This window comes from Diospyros lotus, chromosome 5 (genome assembly GCF_014633365.1).
Source record: "Diospyros lotus cultivar Yz01 chromosome 5, ASM1463336v1, whole genome shotgun sequence".
NCBI lineage: Eukaryota > Viridiplantae > Streptophyta > Magnoliopsida > Ericales > Ebenaceae > Diospyros > Diospyros lotus.
In genome coordinates, this window is record NC_068342.1 from 33,523,564 (window position 1) to 33,538,069 (window position 14,506).

At 39.3% G+C, this 14,506-nt stretch overlaps 1 protein-coding gene across 1 annotated transcript in view; it reads left to right on the plus strand.

Annotated features, from left to right (window-relative positions):
• Positions 1-14,506, plus strand: part of LOC127801462 (translation initiation factor IF3-1, mitochondrial) — a 42,623-nt gene that overhangs the window by 10,020 nt on the left and 18,097 nt on the right. Inside the window, exon 4 of the mRNA XM_052336645.1 lies at positions 3,376-3,474. Within this exon, the coding sequence (XP_052192605.1) occupies positions 3,376-3,474 (99 nt within the window). The remainder of the gene's footprint in view (positions 1-3,375; positions 3,475-14,506) is intronic.

Genomic DNA, 14,506 nt, shown 5'->3' on the forward strand with positions numbered 1-14,506 from the left:
CTTCCATTATTGATCTACCGGGCATGAAACCAAACTAATTTTCTGAGACCTCTGTTTCTTTATTTTCTGAGCCTCTGCTCTATTACTCTCTCCCAGAGTTTCATGGTATGGCTCATTAACTTAATTCCTCTGTAATTTTCACAGTTTTGAACATCTCATTTGTTCTTATATATAGGGACCAAAGTACTCTTCCTCCACTCATCTAGCATCTTTTTTGATTTAGGAATCGCGTTAAATAATTTCGTTAGGCAGGAGATACCCTATTCTCCCATGCATTTCCATGCTTCTATTGGTATATTATCCGGTCCCACCGCCTTATGATTTTTCATCTTTTTTAATGCTTGCCTTATTTCATTTGGACTTATGCATCGATAAAATGTATACTCACGTTCCCTTCGGAGTTACTAAGATGTCCCAACCTAACTCTTGTGTTGCCATCATCATTGAATAATTTTGTGAAATACTCCTTCCATCTCTCCTTAATCACTCCCTCATTTACTAATACATTTTGATTTTCATCTTTTATGCACTTCACTTGATTTAAATCCCTTGTTTTTCTTTCTCTTGCTTTAGCTAATTTATATATATCCCTTTCTCCATCTTTTGTATCAAGTCATTCATATAGATTCTCGTATGCTTTTGATCTTGCTTCACTAACAGCTTTTTTTGCTTTCTTTTTTGATTCTCTATAATTTTTTTGATTTTCTTCATTGTTGCACTGATATACAGTTCTTCATTCCACCACCAAGACTCCTTAAGGTTAGAGGCTCTACCATTTGTCTCTCCAAGCACTACCTTTGCTGTGTTTCTCAGGGCATTAGCCATTTCTCTCCACATTTGGTTTGTCTGTCCTTCTCCATTCCATTCTCTTCTACCCCTTAATTTTTCTTTGAAGATTAGTTATTTCTCCCCTTTTAAATCCCACCACCTGATTCTTGGATTTTGTTTTATGTGATTTTTTCTCTTCCAATTTCTTACTTGGACGTCAAGTACTAGAAGCCTATGTTGAGTAGTCAAACACTCTCCTGGTATCACCTTACAATCTCTACAACATACCCGGTCCTCTTGTCTCATGAGGAAGTAATCTATTTGGGTGCTTGATGTGACATTTTTATATGTGATTAAGTGTTCGTCTCGTTTTTTGAACCTAGTATTGGTTATGATGAGCCCATATGCCATTGCAAAATCTAGAATAGACTTACCCTCATTATTAATTTCCCCGAATCCATACCCTCCATGTACCTCTCTATAGTCGTTTCCGTCTTTACCCACGTGACCATTTAAGTCACCTCCTATAATCACTTTCTCTCGTCTTGGTATCATTTGTATGAGTCCCTCTAGGTCCTCCCAGAATTTTGCTTTTATCTCCTCACCTAACCCTGCTTGTGGTGCATATGTACTAAAGATATTCATAGTCATTCTTCTTAGAATAACCTTCACCATAATAATCCTATCCCCTATTCTCTTTATATCCACTACCTCATCTACTAAGCTTTTATCCATAATGATCCCCACTCCATTTTTTGCTCGATCATTTCCTGTATACCATATTTTATATCCATTTTCTGACAAAGTTTTTGCTTTTTTCCCTACCCATCTTGTCTCCTAAAGGCACATAATATTAATCTTTCTCCTAATCATCACATCTACCACTTCCATAGCTTTGCCTGTTAATGTTCCTATGTTCCATGACCCAATTCTTAATCTATGATTTTGTTTTTGTCTTTGACTTTGAATTTGATTTTCTTTTTGATTTTGTTTTTGGTTTTGATTTTGATTTTGGTTTTGATTTTGATGTTGGACTAACTTCTTTACCCACATCCGTCCAAGCAAATGCGGGAACTCTTGCTCATTTGTCACTACATCCGGGCGCCGATGCAGCGGCCCTAGCTCACTTGACACTACAAGCGGGCAGTGTAGCGCGTTGCTATGAAGGGTTACGCCCATGCCCAAACGTTTTTTCATAATTTGTCTAGAGTTCATGTTTTGGATCCGACTAAGTTTTACGTTGGCTGTCGGCTACCTAACACAACCCTCCTCCTTTATTCGGGCTTGGGACCGGTAGTGGATAACATCCCCAGGCGGAGTTCGCCTCCAGATCATAGTTGGAAATTAATAATGGAGAAGCATCAGAAATCAATCAGCTGATAGTTGATTGGCTCTGGTGCTCTAAATCGCTAGAAATCATTGCCAAAAATTAACTTGTAGGTATTGCCCAAGCCACCCTGCAGTAGTCGATAACTGTAAACTCTGATCTGCCTTCAATTTTGAGTCGAGAACTACATTCCTCTACTTTGCCTTCAATTCCGAGCTGCGAATTGCTCGAAGATTGCCTAGCTCTGCTCGCTACCAAGATCATTGGGTTGGATTGCCTAGCTCGCTCGATTTCAGGCCATCTCTTCTGCCTTTGAGTCAACTCGAAATTCACTACGTAAAAAAGATAACAGTGTTGGAATGGAGAAATCAACAGCCTGAGAATCGTTGCTAGCTCAGCTTCTTGAATCGCCTCCTATAACTCGATCAGTTCTGTTTCAGCTGAGAATTGCTTACTCTGCTTCGCTTTCAAAGGATCAACTACTCTACTCGGAATCACGCCAAGAAGCGCTGGCCAATGGATTATAGTGACCGACCCTAACTACCTTTGTCGGAATCACAGCTGAAGATTGATCGACTTTGATACCAAATGTGACGACCTAGGGTTTGGATGGGAAATTGAGAAGAGTATGGGGAAGAATTAGGTAGAAATGGGGGGAGACAACAAGAATAGAGGAGGATAGAGGAGAACGAGAGGGAGAACAGAACAATTGAGAGGGAAAATTAGAATTCAGTTAATTTCACAACATGACTAATTCTCTAGGTTACAACCATATTTATAGGCTTTTTTTGGTAAAGGTACAAACTATCAAGCAGTAAGGTACAACCACTAATTAATACGTATAATATCCTATACCTAATCTACCCTTGGGGTCGTGACACATGTTTCTGATATACCTGAATGTTGTCTTCTTCAATTGGTTAGTCACCCTCCTCTTGCTGATTCATAGGATTATGGCTATAGTTACATGCTCACTTCATCATCCTTTGGTTTTTCTCTTTTCATTATGAAAGTTCTATGGAAATTGGATTATAGTCTTGTAGATTAAAGAAACACTCAGTGTCTGGCCTCCAAGGTTCAGATAAATGGACAATTGTCTTGATTTTCTTTGATTATGTGTATGGGTTAATCATCACCCAATGCAACATGCTGCATTGGATTGTTTTACATAGCTTATTTTGATTTTGTAGAAGTGTATGTTGAAGTATGTAGATTTTTTTGTTTTTTTCTTTTTTGAAGTTCTTATGTGTAGGCTAAACCATCTTGTTTTACATTTACAGGTTCAACGAAATGCTAAACCCCCTGTTTGCAAACTCATGGACTACAACAAGGAAAAGTACAAGCAACAAGTCAAGGAAAAAGACCGTTCCAAAAACAAGGTAAGGGCATTTATTTTTTTCTATTGAGTAAGGATGGATATTTGGTTGGTGGCAGCAATTTCAATGGTTGATTGCATATTGCTTCAATTTTAAATGTTATACAACACAAAAAATAGTTCATCTTCTGTATTGGTATGTTGATTCAGTTGCTTCTTCTATAAAAGTATCCTTGGATCAGAAGTGAGTTGGCAACTTCTTCTTTCCGGATCTTTTGTTTTGGTCATTATTTTTATCCCTTCATGTCAATTTGATGAATCTTGTGGGTGTGCTCCTGAAGCTGTAGGTGTGGAACTGTTTTATTGGAACGTAGTGTTTAATGTCCAGTAAAGTATGAGTTTTCTGTAGATATGCCTTTCTATGCAAAGAATCAGCTATGCAGACACTTGCCCTGCGAGCAATTTATGCTTCTGTTCTAAGAAATGGCATGATACCCATTTAGGTTGATATTGTGGATCATTTATTCCGATACCAAGGACAGTGTACCTCTAAAGTTTGTGCTTTTAGTCTCGAGTTGGACATAGACTTTTGCTGGCAAGTTGCGAATGGTGTGGGAAGTCATAAAAACTTGGACCTATCATTCTATCTCGGTACTTTTTTCCTAAATAATTGTCTGCTATGAAATCCAAAAAAAAAGAGTCAAATGAGCTGACTTATAATACTCAAGTAAGCCTTAATGTTAAGTTCTGTTTTTTATTATTTTTTTGTATATGAAGATCATATGGGACCTCTTCCTGCAAGGTTATGAGTTGATGCCTTGAGATGTCATTTTGTCATATTTGACTTAACAGATATTATGTATGTGCATGTATATATGTTATTATTAGAATGCTCTCTTCACGGCACTTTTTACCAGGTCTACCTCTTGAAGGCAATGCTCCCTCCCTCCTCCTCTATTATCTAAAACTACATCCCAAGCCTTAATTCTATCAGGTGGCATTGACCATGTGAACTCTAGGTTTTCAACTATCTCGGGTAAAAGTGGGCTGGTAAGACAACTGTTGCCAGTGTTCTAAAAGGCGTTAGGTGCTAGTCGGGCATCAGGCTGGGGCCTAGGAAAATTGTTGTTTTTTTTTTGTTTTTGTTTTTTAACATTGTGATGTAATTTGATGTTATTTTCAATTAAATCAAAGTTGAAAAGCATGAATAATGCAACATAAACCAATAATACGATAATAATGGAATGACAAGTGAAATATAGAATTAAGTATGAGAAAACAAATTGTTGTAGATCAATTTTAGGTTCAATAAGACAAAAGCAACAATAATGCAACATAAATCATACTTGAAGAATCTAAGTATCTGTCATGACCTAAGGAACAATAAAAGAGCATCATGGTAGACGTATAATTTTGCGGCCAAGTTTTGTATCGGCTTGGATATTACTTACTTGTATTGCCTTAGTATTTCATTCTCTTATTTGTATTTTCTTTCCAGCTGGCTAGTTTGTTATGGTAGAATCTACTAGGTGTCCATGTGTTAGAATAGGACAAATCAGTTAGTTAGAGTGGGTGTGATATGCTGTGGCAGCACCCATGGTTCAAACTATATAAGCTTGATCCTTCTTCTGTAAAAGGATGCTGATTTTGATATTGAATTCTCAATTCTCTTCCAAGATTTCTCCCTAATCTCTCTCTCTCTCTCTCTCGTTTTCTGCCATTCTCCCTCCATTCTTTCTAATTTCTCCCCCCATTCTTCAATCTCCCCTCTATACATTCTGTTCTTGATTTTAAATGAATCGGATCCTTCCGATTTCCATTCTAGTCCTAGGCTAAACCCTAGGACCATGACAGTATCTAACTATCTAATTGGACTTATTCCTTTCCATATTCTTCCAACACATGATCTTCATCAGACTCAAAATCAAATTCATTGAGCTCTTGCTCATCTTCTTTTTCTTCTGATTGGAAATCATCTTCATGAAGCTCTCTCATTCTAGAACTTCTTCGAGGTTGAAACATCTCGTCTGCTCTGGATGCTTCACCAACCGCTTCCCAAGTAAGCCCCGTACCAGGCTCAATGTCTTCATCATCTCCTCCTTCAACAATCCATCCTTGTGCATTACTGGCATCACTAGCAAGCAGCACATCAACATTCTTTTCCTTCTCCTTCTTTTACTTGTTCATCAGTTTTGCATTAAATTGGACATAGACAAGATTGTTCAATCGATGCACATCCAGTCTATTTCTTTTCTTCGTATGTATCTACATAAATAAAATAAAAGTAATATCAATTTAAATGATAGATAAGTCATTGATATTAAAGAAATATAGTTCATACTTTCATAGGATAATGAAATTAAAATATTAAAAACGTTTTAAGATATGTACTAACCCATTCAAAAGTGCTCCAATTTTTTTCACAACCAGATGAACTGCTGGTTAACGAGAGGATCCTTGTTACCATTCATTGCAAGTTTTAAGATATGTACTAACCCCTTCAAAAGTGCTCCAATTTTTTTCACAACCAGATGAACTACTGGTTAACGAGAGGATCCTTGTTGCCATTCATTGCAAGTTTGGAGTTTGATTTCCATAAGTCATTCACCATGTAACTACATAAATTAACAAGTATAAAGTAAACAAATTTATTCACTAATACACATTAGGAACTAAGAAAAGGATTAAAGGAATTTTATACTTGGATTATAATTGTCTATCATTTTTTGCACACTCTTGAGCTGCCCACACTTTTCCAAAAGCTCCCTCTTTATGAGTATACTTTGGCAACTCAACATTTATGACATGATCTTGCAATTCAAAATGATTATCGCTATGATAAAACATCTCCACACAATTAAAAAGCCCATCCATCACTTCATTATCAAGATATATATTCTTATTCTTGAAAAGGTAGTAGGGATTCAAAAGGTAAGTCGCCAAATGCAATGGACTATCTAGCCTATCTTTCACCTTTGTTTCAATAATCTCTATAACAATTTGATAGTTTTTCTCAAGATTATTTAGGGCCTCCTTAATATCTTCATTTGCCTACTTAATCTCTCCATATAAAAAGCCCATAGAAGGTTTTTTATCTGCATCAACAATTCGAAGCACCTTTACTAAATGTGTAAAAACCTTAAGGCATAAAGTTACACCATTCCGAAAAGCAATGCTCATCACAGTAGCATATGCTGCTTTCCCTTTAACAAGCTTTGACCATTTACACGCCTCCCATTCAGAGCTGTTAAACATTGTCCTCAATTGGGCTTTTTTCTCCATCAAACTCTGCAAAGTAAGGAAAGAAGAAGCAAATCTAGTGACTCCTGGTCTCACTATATTCCTCTTCTTCGTAAATGGCCTCATTAAGGACAAGGTCTTATGGTATGCATAAATGAAGATTGTCAAACTCTTTGCCTGATCAATGACTTTCTTATATCTCGGCATTTTTTCAGTACTTTCAAGCATCAAATTGTTGGTATGAGTAGCACATGATGTCCAAAAGATATTTGGCCTCTTCAGCTTCAATAATTTTGTCGCTCCCATATTGTTGGCAGCATTGTCGGTTACTAGTTGGACGACATTTTGTGGCCCAACTTGCTTAATGCACTTGTCCACATACTCAAATATGAGTTCACTTGTATGTGCTTCATCTGATGATTCTTTTGAAGAAAGAAAAGCAGTACCTATGCTAGAATTAACACATGGGTTCATGATGCTCCTTTTTTTTTTTGTCTATCCAAGCATTTGTCATAATAGAGCACCTATTTTGTGCCCACTCTTCTTCATGCTTCTTCAGTAACTCTTTCATTCTGTCAACCTCTTCCTTTAATAATGGTTCCCTTAACTGGTATTGACTAGGAGATTTGAAGCTCGGCCCAAATTGACCAACCACCTCAATAAATAATTTGAAGCTATCGTGATCCATAGCATTGAAAGGTATACTAGCTTCGTACACCCATCTAGCACAATATCCCTGTATAGTCTATGTTCTCTCTTTAAATAGTGCTTCACTAATATTTTGCTGCCTTCGCGTCATTCTTGAGCTCAAACAAATTTCAGGACTAATGGAGCTTGTAAACTTATCTATAGGGCCAAGAGTACGGGGTGCTTTTTTGCTCCCTAACTCTTCCAATTCATCTTCATCATCCAACGCTAACCCATTTTTAGAAATATTAACAGAGGATCTCATCAAATCATCCTCTTGCTTCTTATTCTTCTTCTTACTCTTTGCCTCGGCAATAGCATTCTTGCATTTAGCTTTATCATTCGAAGAAGATTTTGGACATGCAGAAACATTTCCGGAAATGTGGCCGATGTGTTCTTCGACTCTGTAAACTTCTCCAGACATAACTTTACCACACAACTTGCATTTAACTTTATCCATATTCTTCGGATTAATTAACATTCCATACTCCCATCCGACATCATTTGATTTCCTTTTAAGAACTAAGGCGGCATCGGACAATGCTTCCGTACTCCCAATTCCATCCGACATGACTTTCTTTTTTCTTCTTTTTTTTCCTCAGTAAATTGACATTGAATGATTGAATTAAAATAGACAACTAGCTAACAAACAAAGCCAAGGAGCCAACAATAGCAACAAGCAGCATCACTGCAACAACAAGCAGCAACAAAGGCAGCTTGTTGCATGCTACTTGTTGGCTTTGTTTGTTGCTTGCTTGCAAGTTACAAATATTAAAATTTTTAAAACATTAATAAATATTCAAATAAGTGAATAACAAATAATCAAATATTAACATAAATAATAAATTAAATAACAAAAAAACAAAAAGAAAAGAGGCAACAACAAGCAGTAGTGAGGAAGATGAAACTGCAAGAGACAACCAGAGTGGAATGAAGGTCGGCGGCAAGTCCACTGTTTATGACGGGGGCAACGGCGTGCGACGAGAAGGCTAATAGGAATGGAAAGCGGCGACGGGGACTTTGCAACTGCAAAATACGGTGGCGGCGTGCGAGCACGAGAGAGACAACGGTGACGACAACTCTGCAATAGACAGTCGGTGGCAGTGCGTGTGAGAGAGAAGGGGTAATGGGTTAAGGGGAAACAAAAATCCTAATAAATTTATACTAAATTGATTCACGCGGCCTAAGCGGCCGATTAGGCCATAATCGGCCAGGCGGTTCATGCGGTTAGGCAGTCGCCTTGGCCGCGTTTTAGTTCACTAGCTGTTACAGCTATAAATATATGGTTATTATGGGAAGGTTGACCTTTGTGGTGCAAGGCTGTAAATAGTTGTAATTAGGATGATTCTTGTATATACTTTCCTTATGCATTCTTTCCCCTTTTAGATTCCTAAGATGTAAATTCTGAGGTTATAAATAGAGGATAATTCGAAGGGGTAAGGTGTCTTTGCCTACAGTTTCAAATCCTAGTTGTTGCTATTCTTACAGACTTTTATAGCTCATGTTATGCATAATGGTTTCTCAACAAATTGTCAAGCCCTTAGATTAGGGTTTGACAATAGGGTGGAATTCCAAGAGGAATTCCAATAAGAACAGAAATTAGGGAGAGAATGAGGTTAGAGAGAGAGAGAGAATTTGTTATTCAATCCAAAAACTCACTCTCCTTCTACAACAGCCTTCTTATTAGGCGTAGAGAGAGAGAGAGAGAGAGAGAGAGAGAATTTATTATTCAATCCAAAAACTCATTCTCCTTCTACAACAGCCTTCTTATTAGGCGTAGAGAGAGAGAGAGAATTAGTTATTCAATCCAAAAACTCCTTCTCCTTCTACAATAGCCTACTTATTAGGCATACATCCAATCTATTGGCTAACTAACCATAATTCCTGCCAATTCAACCTCCTTGCCCTATTAGTTATACAGTTACCCACATTCCCTTATTACTCCTAACTAATTCCCCCCGATGAAACAATTCTTGTCCTCAAGAATTAGAGAAGACTGATAGCCCGAGGAAATTGCTTCAGCACATTCGACAAATATTCCCTTGTTGGTTGATCCAGAGGTAAGTGAGACCACTTGATCAAAACTTAGGTAATAGGAGTTGTACCCTCGTATATAACTCTCCTATCCACAATGGCCTAGGCTTCTATCACCACTTTAGAGTCCTTTGCCATAGGTGGTAGCACAGGATTGATCAGAACTTCCGATTCCTCTTCCAGCGGTGGTAACAAGGGGCTGGTGGCAATATGAGGGCCAACTGCTTTCTTCAATAATGAAACATGAAATACGGGGTGTACCTTCACTCCAGCAGGTAATTGCATCCGATATGCTACCTCTCCCACTTTAGCAAGTATAGTATAAGGCCCGAAATACTTTGGGCTGAACTTGGACACTGGGATATTTGAAAAAGTAGGTTGCAGAAAGCGCTTCACTTTTAAGAACACCATATCCCCCACAACAAAGGTTCATGCACTTCTCTTCTTATTGTCATGACCCCAAGGAACCCTAAGGATATATTAGTAATACATGTCATGTATTTTCCTTATTAGTTGCATTTTATGTTGTTGTTATTAGCATCTTCAATTGTGAGCCTATAAATAGGCTTTAGTAGTTAGAGAAAGGAGTTCAATGAATGATTTGAATCTCAATTCCCTCTCTCAATACTCTCCCACAACTTTTCTCTCTCTCTCCCTCAATTCTGTTCTGTTCTTACTTCCCCTCCCTTTCTGCTCTTCCTTCCTCTTAATTCTTATCCAAATTCCTTCCTAGACCCTAGCTAAACCCTAGGGTCATGTCATTTGGTATCAGAGTTATCGTTCCTCGGCGATTTTCTTTGTGAGAAATTCCAACGATTATCGACGGTGAATTCTGGCCATTTTGGTTTGACTTTTGAAGCAGAAGTAAACCAGGTTATCCTTGGCTGTGATCCGGAAGTTTAGCCATTGACCAAGGCGATTCCGTGCAGCAAATTCTGAAGGTTGATTTTCAGAATTTGAAAGCTGTCGCGATCGGAAGCAAAGTTTGGGAATAAGCAGCGATTTCCGACGATGCAAGCTTGAAGTGGACGGTGATTGGGTGGCGAATCCACTGCGGATCTTGATTGGCGTTGGTTGTGAGTAGATAGCGACCAGTTGCAAGCCGGAGTTGAACTCAAATTTGGAAGGCGAAGCCTAGCAAAGCAATTTTCGCTCGAAATTGAAGATGACACGTGTCGGGAGAGTTCTGACAGTGATCAACGAATTCTGATTGGTTTCTGGCAGCCAAAGAAACCAATCGATTCCTTAGAAAGACTACCGCAAAGCATTATCGTGACAATTTAGCTGCAATAGATCCGATAGTCCTCAGCAAATTAGTGAGGGTCGGAATTGGAGGTAACACAAGGCGAACGACTCTCGGAACTAGTCTAGGTCATTGCATGTGACCAAGGTAGGAGTAAGGAAGGTTGTCGATTGCGGATCAGTTGTTAGGAGCGAAACAAGGCTAGGCAATTCAGAAGCTAAAGACGAAGCAGGTGGTAGCCTCGTGGATGGGAACTCAGTTGTATGGATAGCTGCGATTCGATTGTAATTCTGGCAGCTCTGCGCGGTGAGACTTGGAATTGTTGAAGGTGCAATCAATCAGCTGCATCTTGGTGGCTACTTGGGAGTAAGCGAATCAGGATAGGGCTGATCGAGGCAGATTTGTGAGGTTCCAATGACGGAATTCTGGTGAAGTTGGAAGTTGTGAGTAGGCGAAATTGAAGGCCAAACACAAATTCGATCCTCGATTGTTGAAGTAAGATTGAGGCGAGAAGGAAGCTTAGGTCAGAAGTGAATATTGAGTAATCGCTGCACCTCGGAGTGTGATTCAATTCGGAGAAATTATCAGCTGACTTGATCGAATTAATCGAGCAGCTCCTTGGCTGCTGATTCTTGTTTGAGTTAATCAAGCAGATCCAGATCCATATCTCAGTGCATTTCATTTGAGGTGGAATTAGGTTGGCCAAACTTGAAGCTGCTAAGGTTGCGGATTTGGAAGCGATCGATTATCAGTAGGTCTTGGCAATTTATCAAAGCAATTTCAGTGACTGAATTTTCAGTGAATGAATTCCGGTGAACTTGAAGGCCGAACAACCTGATCAGATTTCGGAAATTGATTTGGAGGCCATTCAGCAGCAACTAAAAAGATGATTCAGATCTAGGCTACTTCTAGGGCAATGTCTGAAGCGGATTAAGTTTGCTGAATTGGAAGCAGCAATTACATTGGCTTGGGTTGCTGATTTTTAGTACCGGAATCAATTTTCGGAGAGATTCTTAAAAGTTGAACAAGAGGTTGTTACAGCAGTGAATTTTCAAGGAATTAGATGGAGGAGATGGCTGATGGACTATGTGCTGCAACAAGGGAAGGGGAGGTCAGGTGGACTGATTTTGCTAAAGATCTGTGTGACCAATTTGGGGAGAAGAACATGATTAATGTGATTGAGGAGTTCAACAAACTTAAGCAGGAAGGATCAGTGACTGAATATCAAGAGAGGTTTGAAGAATTAAGGGCATTGATGTGGAGCTTTCAGCTAGCCTTGTCAAAACATTACTTTGTATCAAGATTCATTAATGGTCTTGACGATGTGTTAAGGCTTAGTGTGAAAATGTTTTGCCCTACGACGGTGGAACAAGCTGCAAAGAAAGCGAGGCTGCAAGAATTGACACTAGAAGCCATTTGTAGAAAGCATGGACTGCCACCGGAAAGTTATCGTAAGAGCAGCTCGCAAGTTTGTAAAGGACCATATGTAGCTAAAGGAGATTTAACGGAAAAATCCGGGTTGGAACTACTTAACGATAGTTCTAAGGAAGCTAATACTGAAGTTGTTGAAGGAAAAAATGCAATCGATGAAGATTTAGACCAAAGGAAAAAGTAGGAGGCTGAGGACTTGCACAATACTGCAGTTGCTGAGAACAACCATGTGGTTCAAAAGATGAGGGAAAAGGAGGCTGCTGCCACACGGTTTAGAAGTTCGGATATTGGAGAAGGGATAGTTGACATGGAGGTCTAGGAAATCTCTATTGAAGATACGGAAGGAGAAGAGGTTGTGAAGAAGGGAGAGGATAGGACTACGCCAACCTCGGAGTTTGAAGATTACAATGAAAATTTTGTTGAGGGGAGCAAAACTTTTGCTGTTTTGTTTATTCCTCTTTCAGTTGGAGAGCTGCAACGCCGAATCAGATTTTGGCCTGCAGCAAAGTTGGAATTCCTTTCTATGATTGGAAGTGATATGGGTGCAGCTATAACGGATCAATTGGAACCATTCTCAATGGAAATCAGAATAAGGAGGATGGCTGGACTTGCTGTTGCAGCAAGTCATAGTACTGATGTTTTGGAAGAAAAAGACACAAAAAGGCAAAAGAAAAGGAAGATACGGGATAAGCACAAGAAAAGGCGAAGAAGAAACCAGATTGCTAAGGTTGGAATCGGCTGAGGAATGGGGTCAACAACTATCAATTCTTGAGGACAAGAATTGTTTGAAGGGGTGGGGATTGTCATGACCCGAAGGAACCCTAAGGATATATTAGTAATACATGTCATGTATTTTCCTTATTAGTTGCATTAGTTGCATTTTATGTTGTTGTTGTTATTAGCATCTTCAATTGTGAGCCTATAAATAGGCTTTAGTAGTTAGAGAAAGGAGCTCAATGAATGATTTGAATCTCAATTCCCTCTCTCAATACTCTCCCATAGCTTTTCTCTCTTTCTCCCTCAATTCTGTTCTGTTCTTACTTCCCCTCCCTTTCTGCTCTTCCTTCCTCTTAATTCTTATCCAAATTCCTTCCTAGACCCTAGCTAAACCCTAGGGTCATGTCACTTATTGGCAACTTGCACCATCCGATTGCGGGCTGTAGCTAACTCCCTTTTTAATTCTGTTAGAACCTCTCTCCTTTGCTGAAAATAGTGCTCCACATCCGCTAGGGTAGTTGATGAACTTGTGATAGCCAACAAAAAGGGTGGACAGTATCCACAGAGGGCCTCACAAGGAGTTTGCTTGATGGCTGTATGGTAGCTCAAATTGTACCACCATTGTGCTAGGGATAACCACTTATGCCAGCTCCTAGGCCTAACAAAACACATGCACCGTAGGTACGCTTCCAAGCATTGTTTCACCCTTTCTGTTTGGCCGTTGGTTTCCCAGTGATAAACAGTTGACAAATGCAGCCCAACCCTCAAACGCTTGAACAACTCCTGCCAAAATGAACTTGTAAAAAGCTTATCCCTATCTTACACAATTGTCTTAGGGATTCCATGAATCTTCCCTACTGAATCCAAAAACAACGGGGCCACCTTTGAAGTTGAGAAAGGATGGGTAAAGGTTGATAAAGTGGACAAATTTAGTTTGCTTGTCTACTACCATTAGGATTGTATCTTTGCCCTCTGATTTAGGTAAACCTTCTATGAAATCCATAGAAATGTCCTCCTATGCTTGCTCCTGTATGGGTAATGGCTGCAGCAACCCTGGAGAGGCAACCTGCTCATGTTTACAGCGTTGGTATATCTCATATTCCAGCACATATTGCACCACTTCTCTCTTCAACCCACGCCAATAAAAAAAAATGTCTTACTCTGTGGTAGGTTGCACTTGCCCTGGAATGCCCTCCTAATGGTGAATCATGCAGTACTTACATGATCTGAGTCTTCAATTGCTCATCATACCCCACAACAATTCTGCCTTTAAATCGGACCACTCCATTAGAAAGTGTATAGCCGTGTTGATCATTAGGGTGGACGGCCAATTGAGGCAACAACCTTTGCAACCACTCGGTATCTACATAACTTCCTACAATGTCCTTGACCCAATCAGGTGTTACTGTTGTGACAACTTTACAAGACCCCTTCTCCTCTCTCTAGACAGGGCATCCGCCACCAAGTTCTCCTTTCCCTTTCGATATTGGATGGTGTAGTCCAATCCCAAGAGATTAGAAACCCCTTTTCCGCTGCAAATGAGTGTGCAGCTTGTCACAGACCTGCTGCTATCTTTTAAATTTTTGCTTTTAGCATGGTTAATTTTCTGCTACATTGTAGTTGCTTATTTCTGTTATTGTATTTCCATTCCAGCTAGCAATCAGTTAGGATGTTAGGCCACGTGTAAGGCCTTAGGAAAAGACAAGATAATCTGTTAGGGGAAAGGATAAGGCAATCGGTTGTA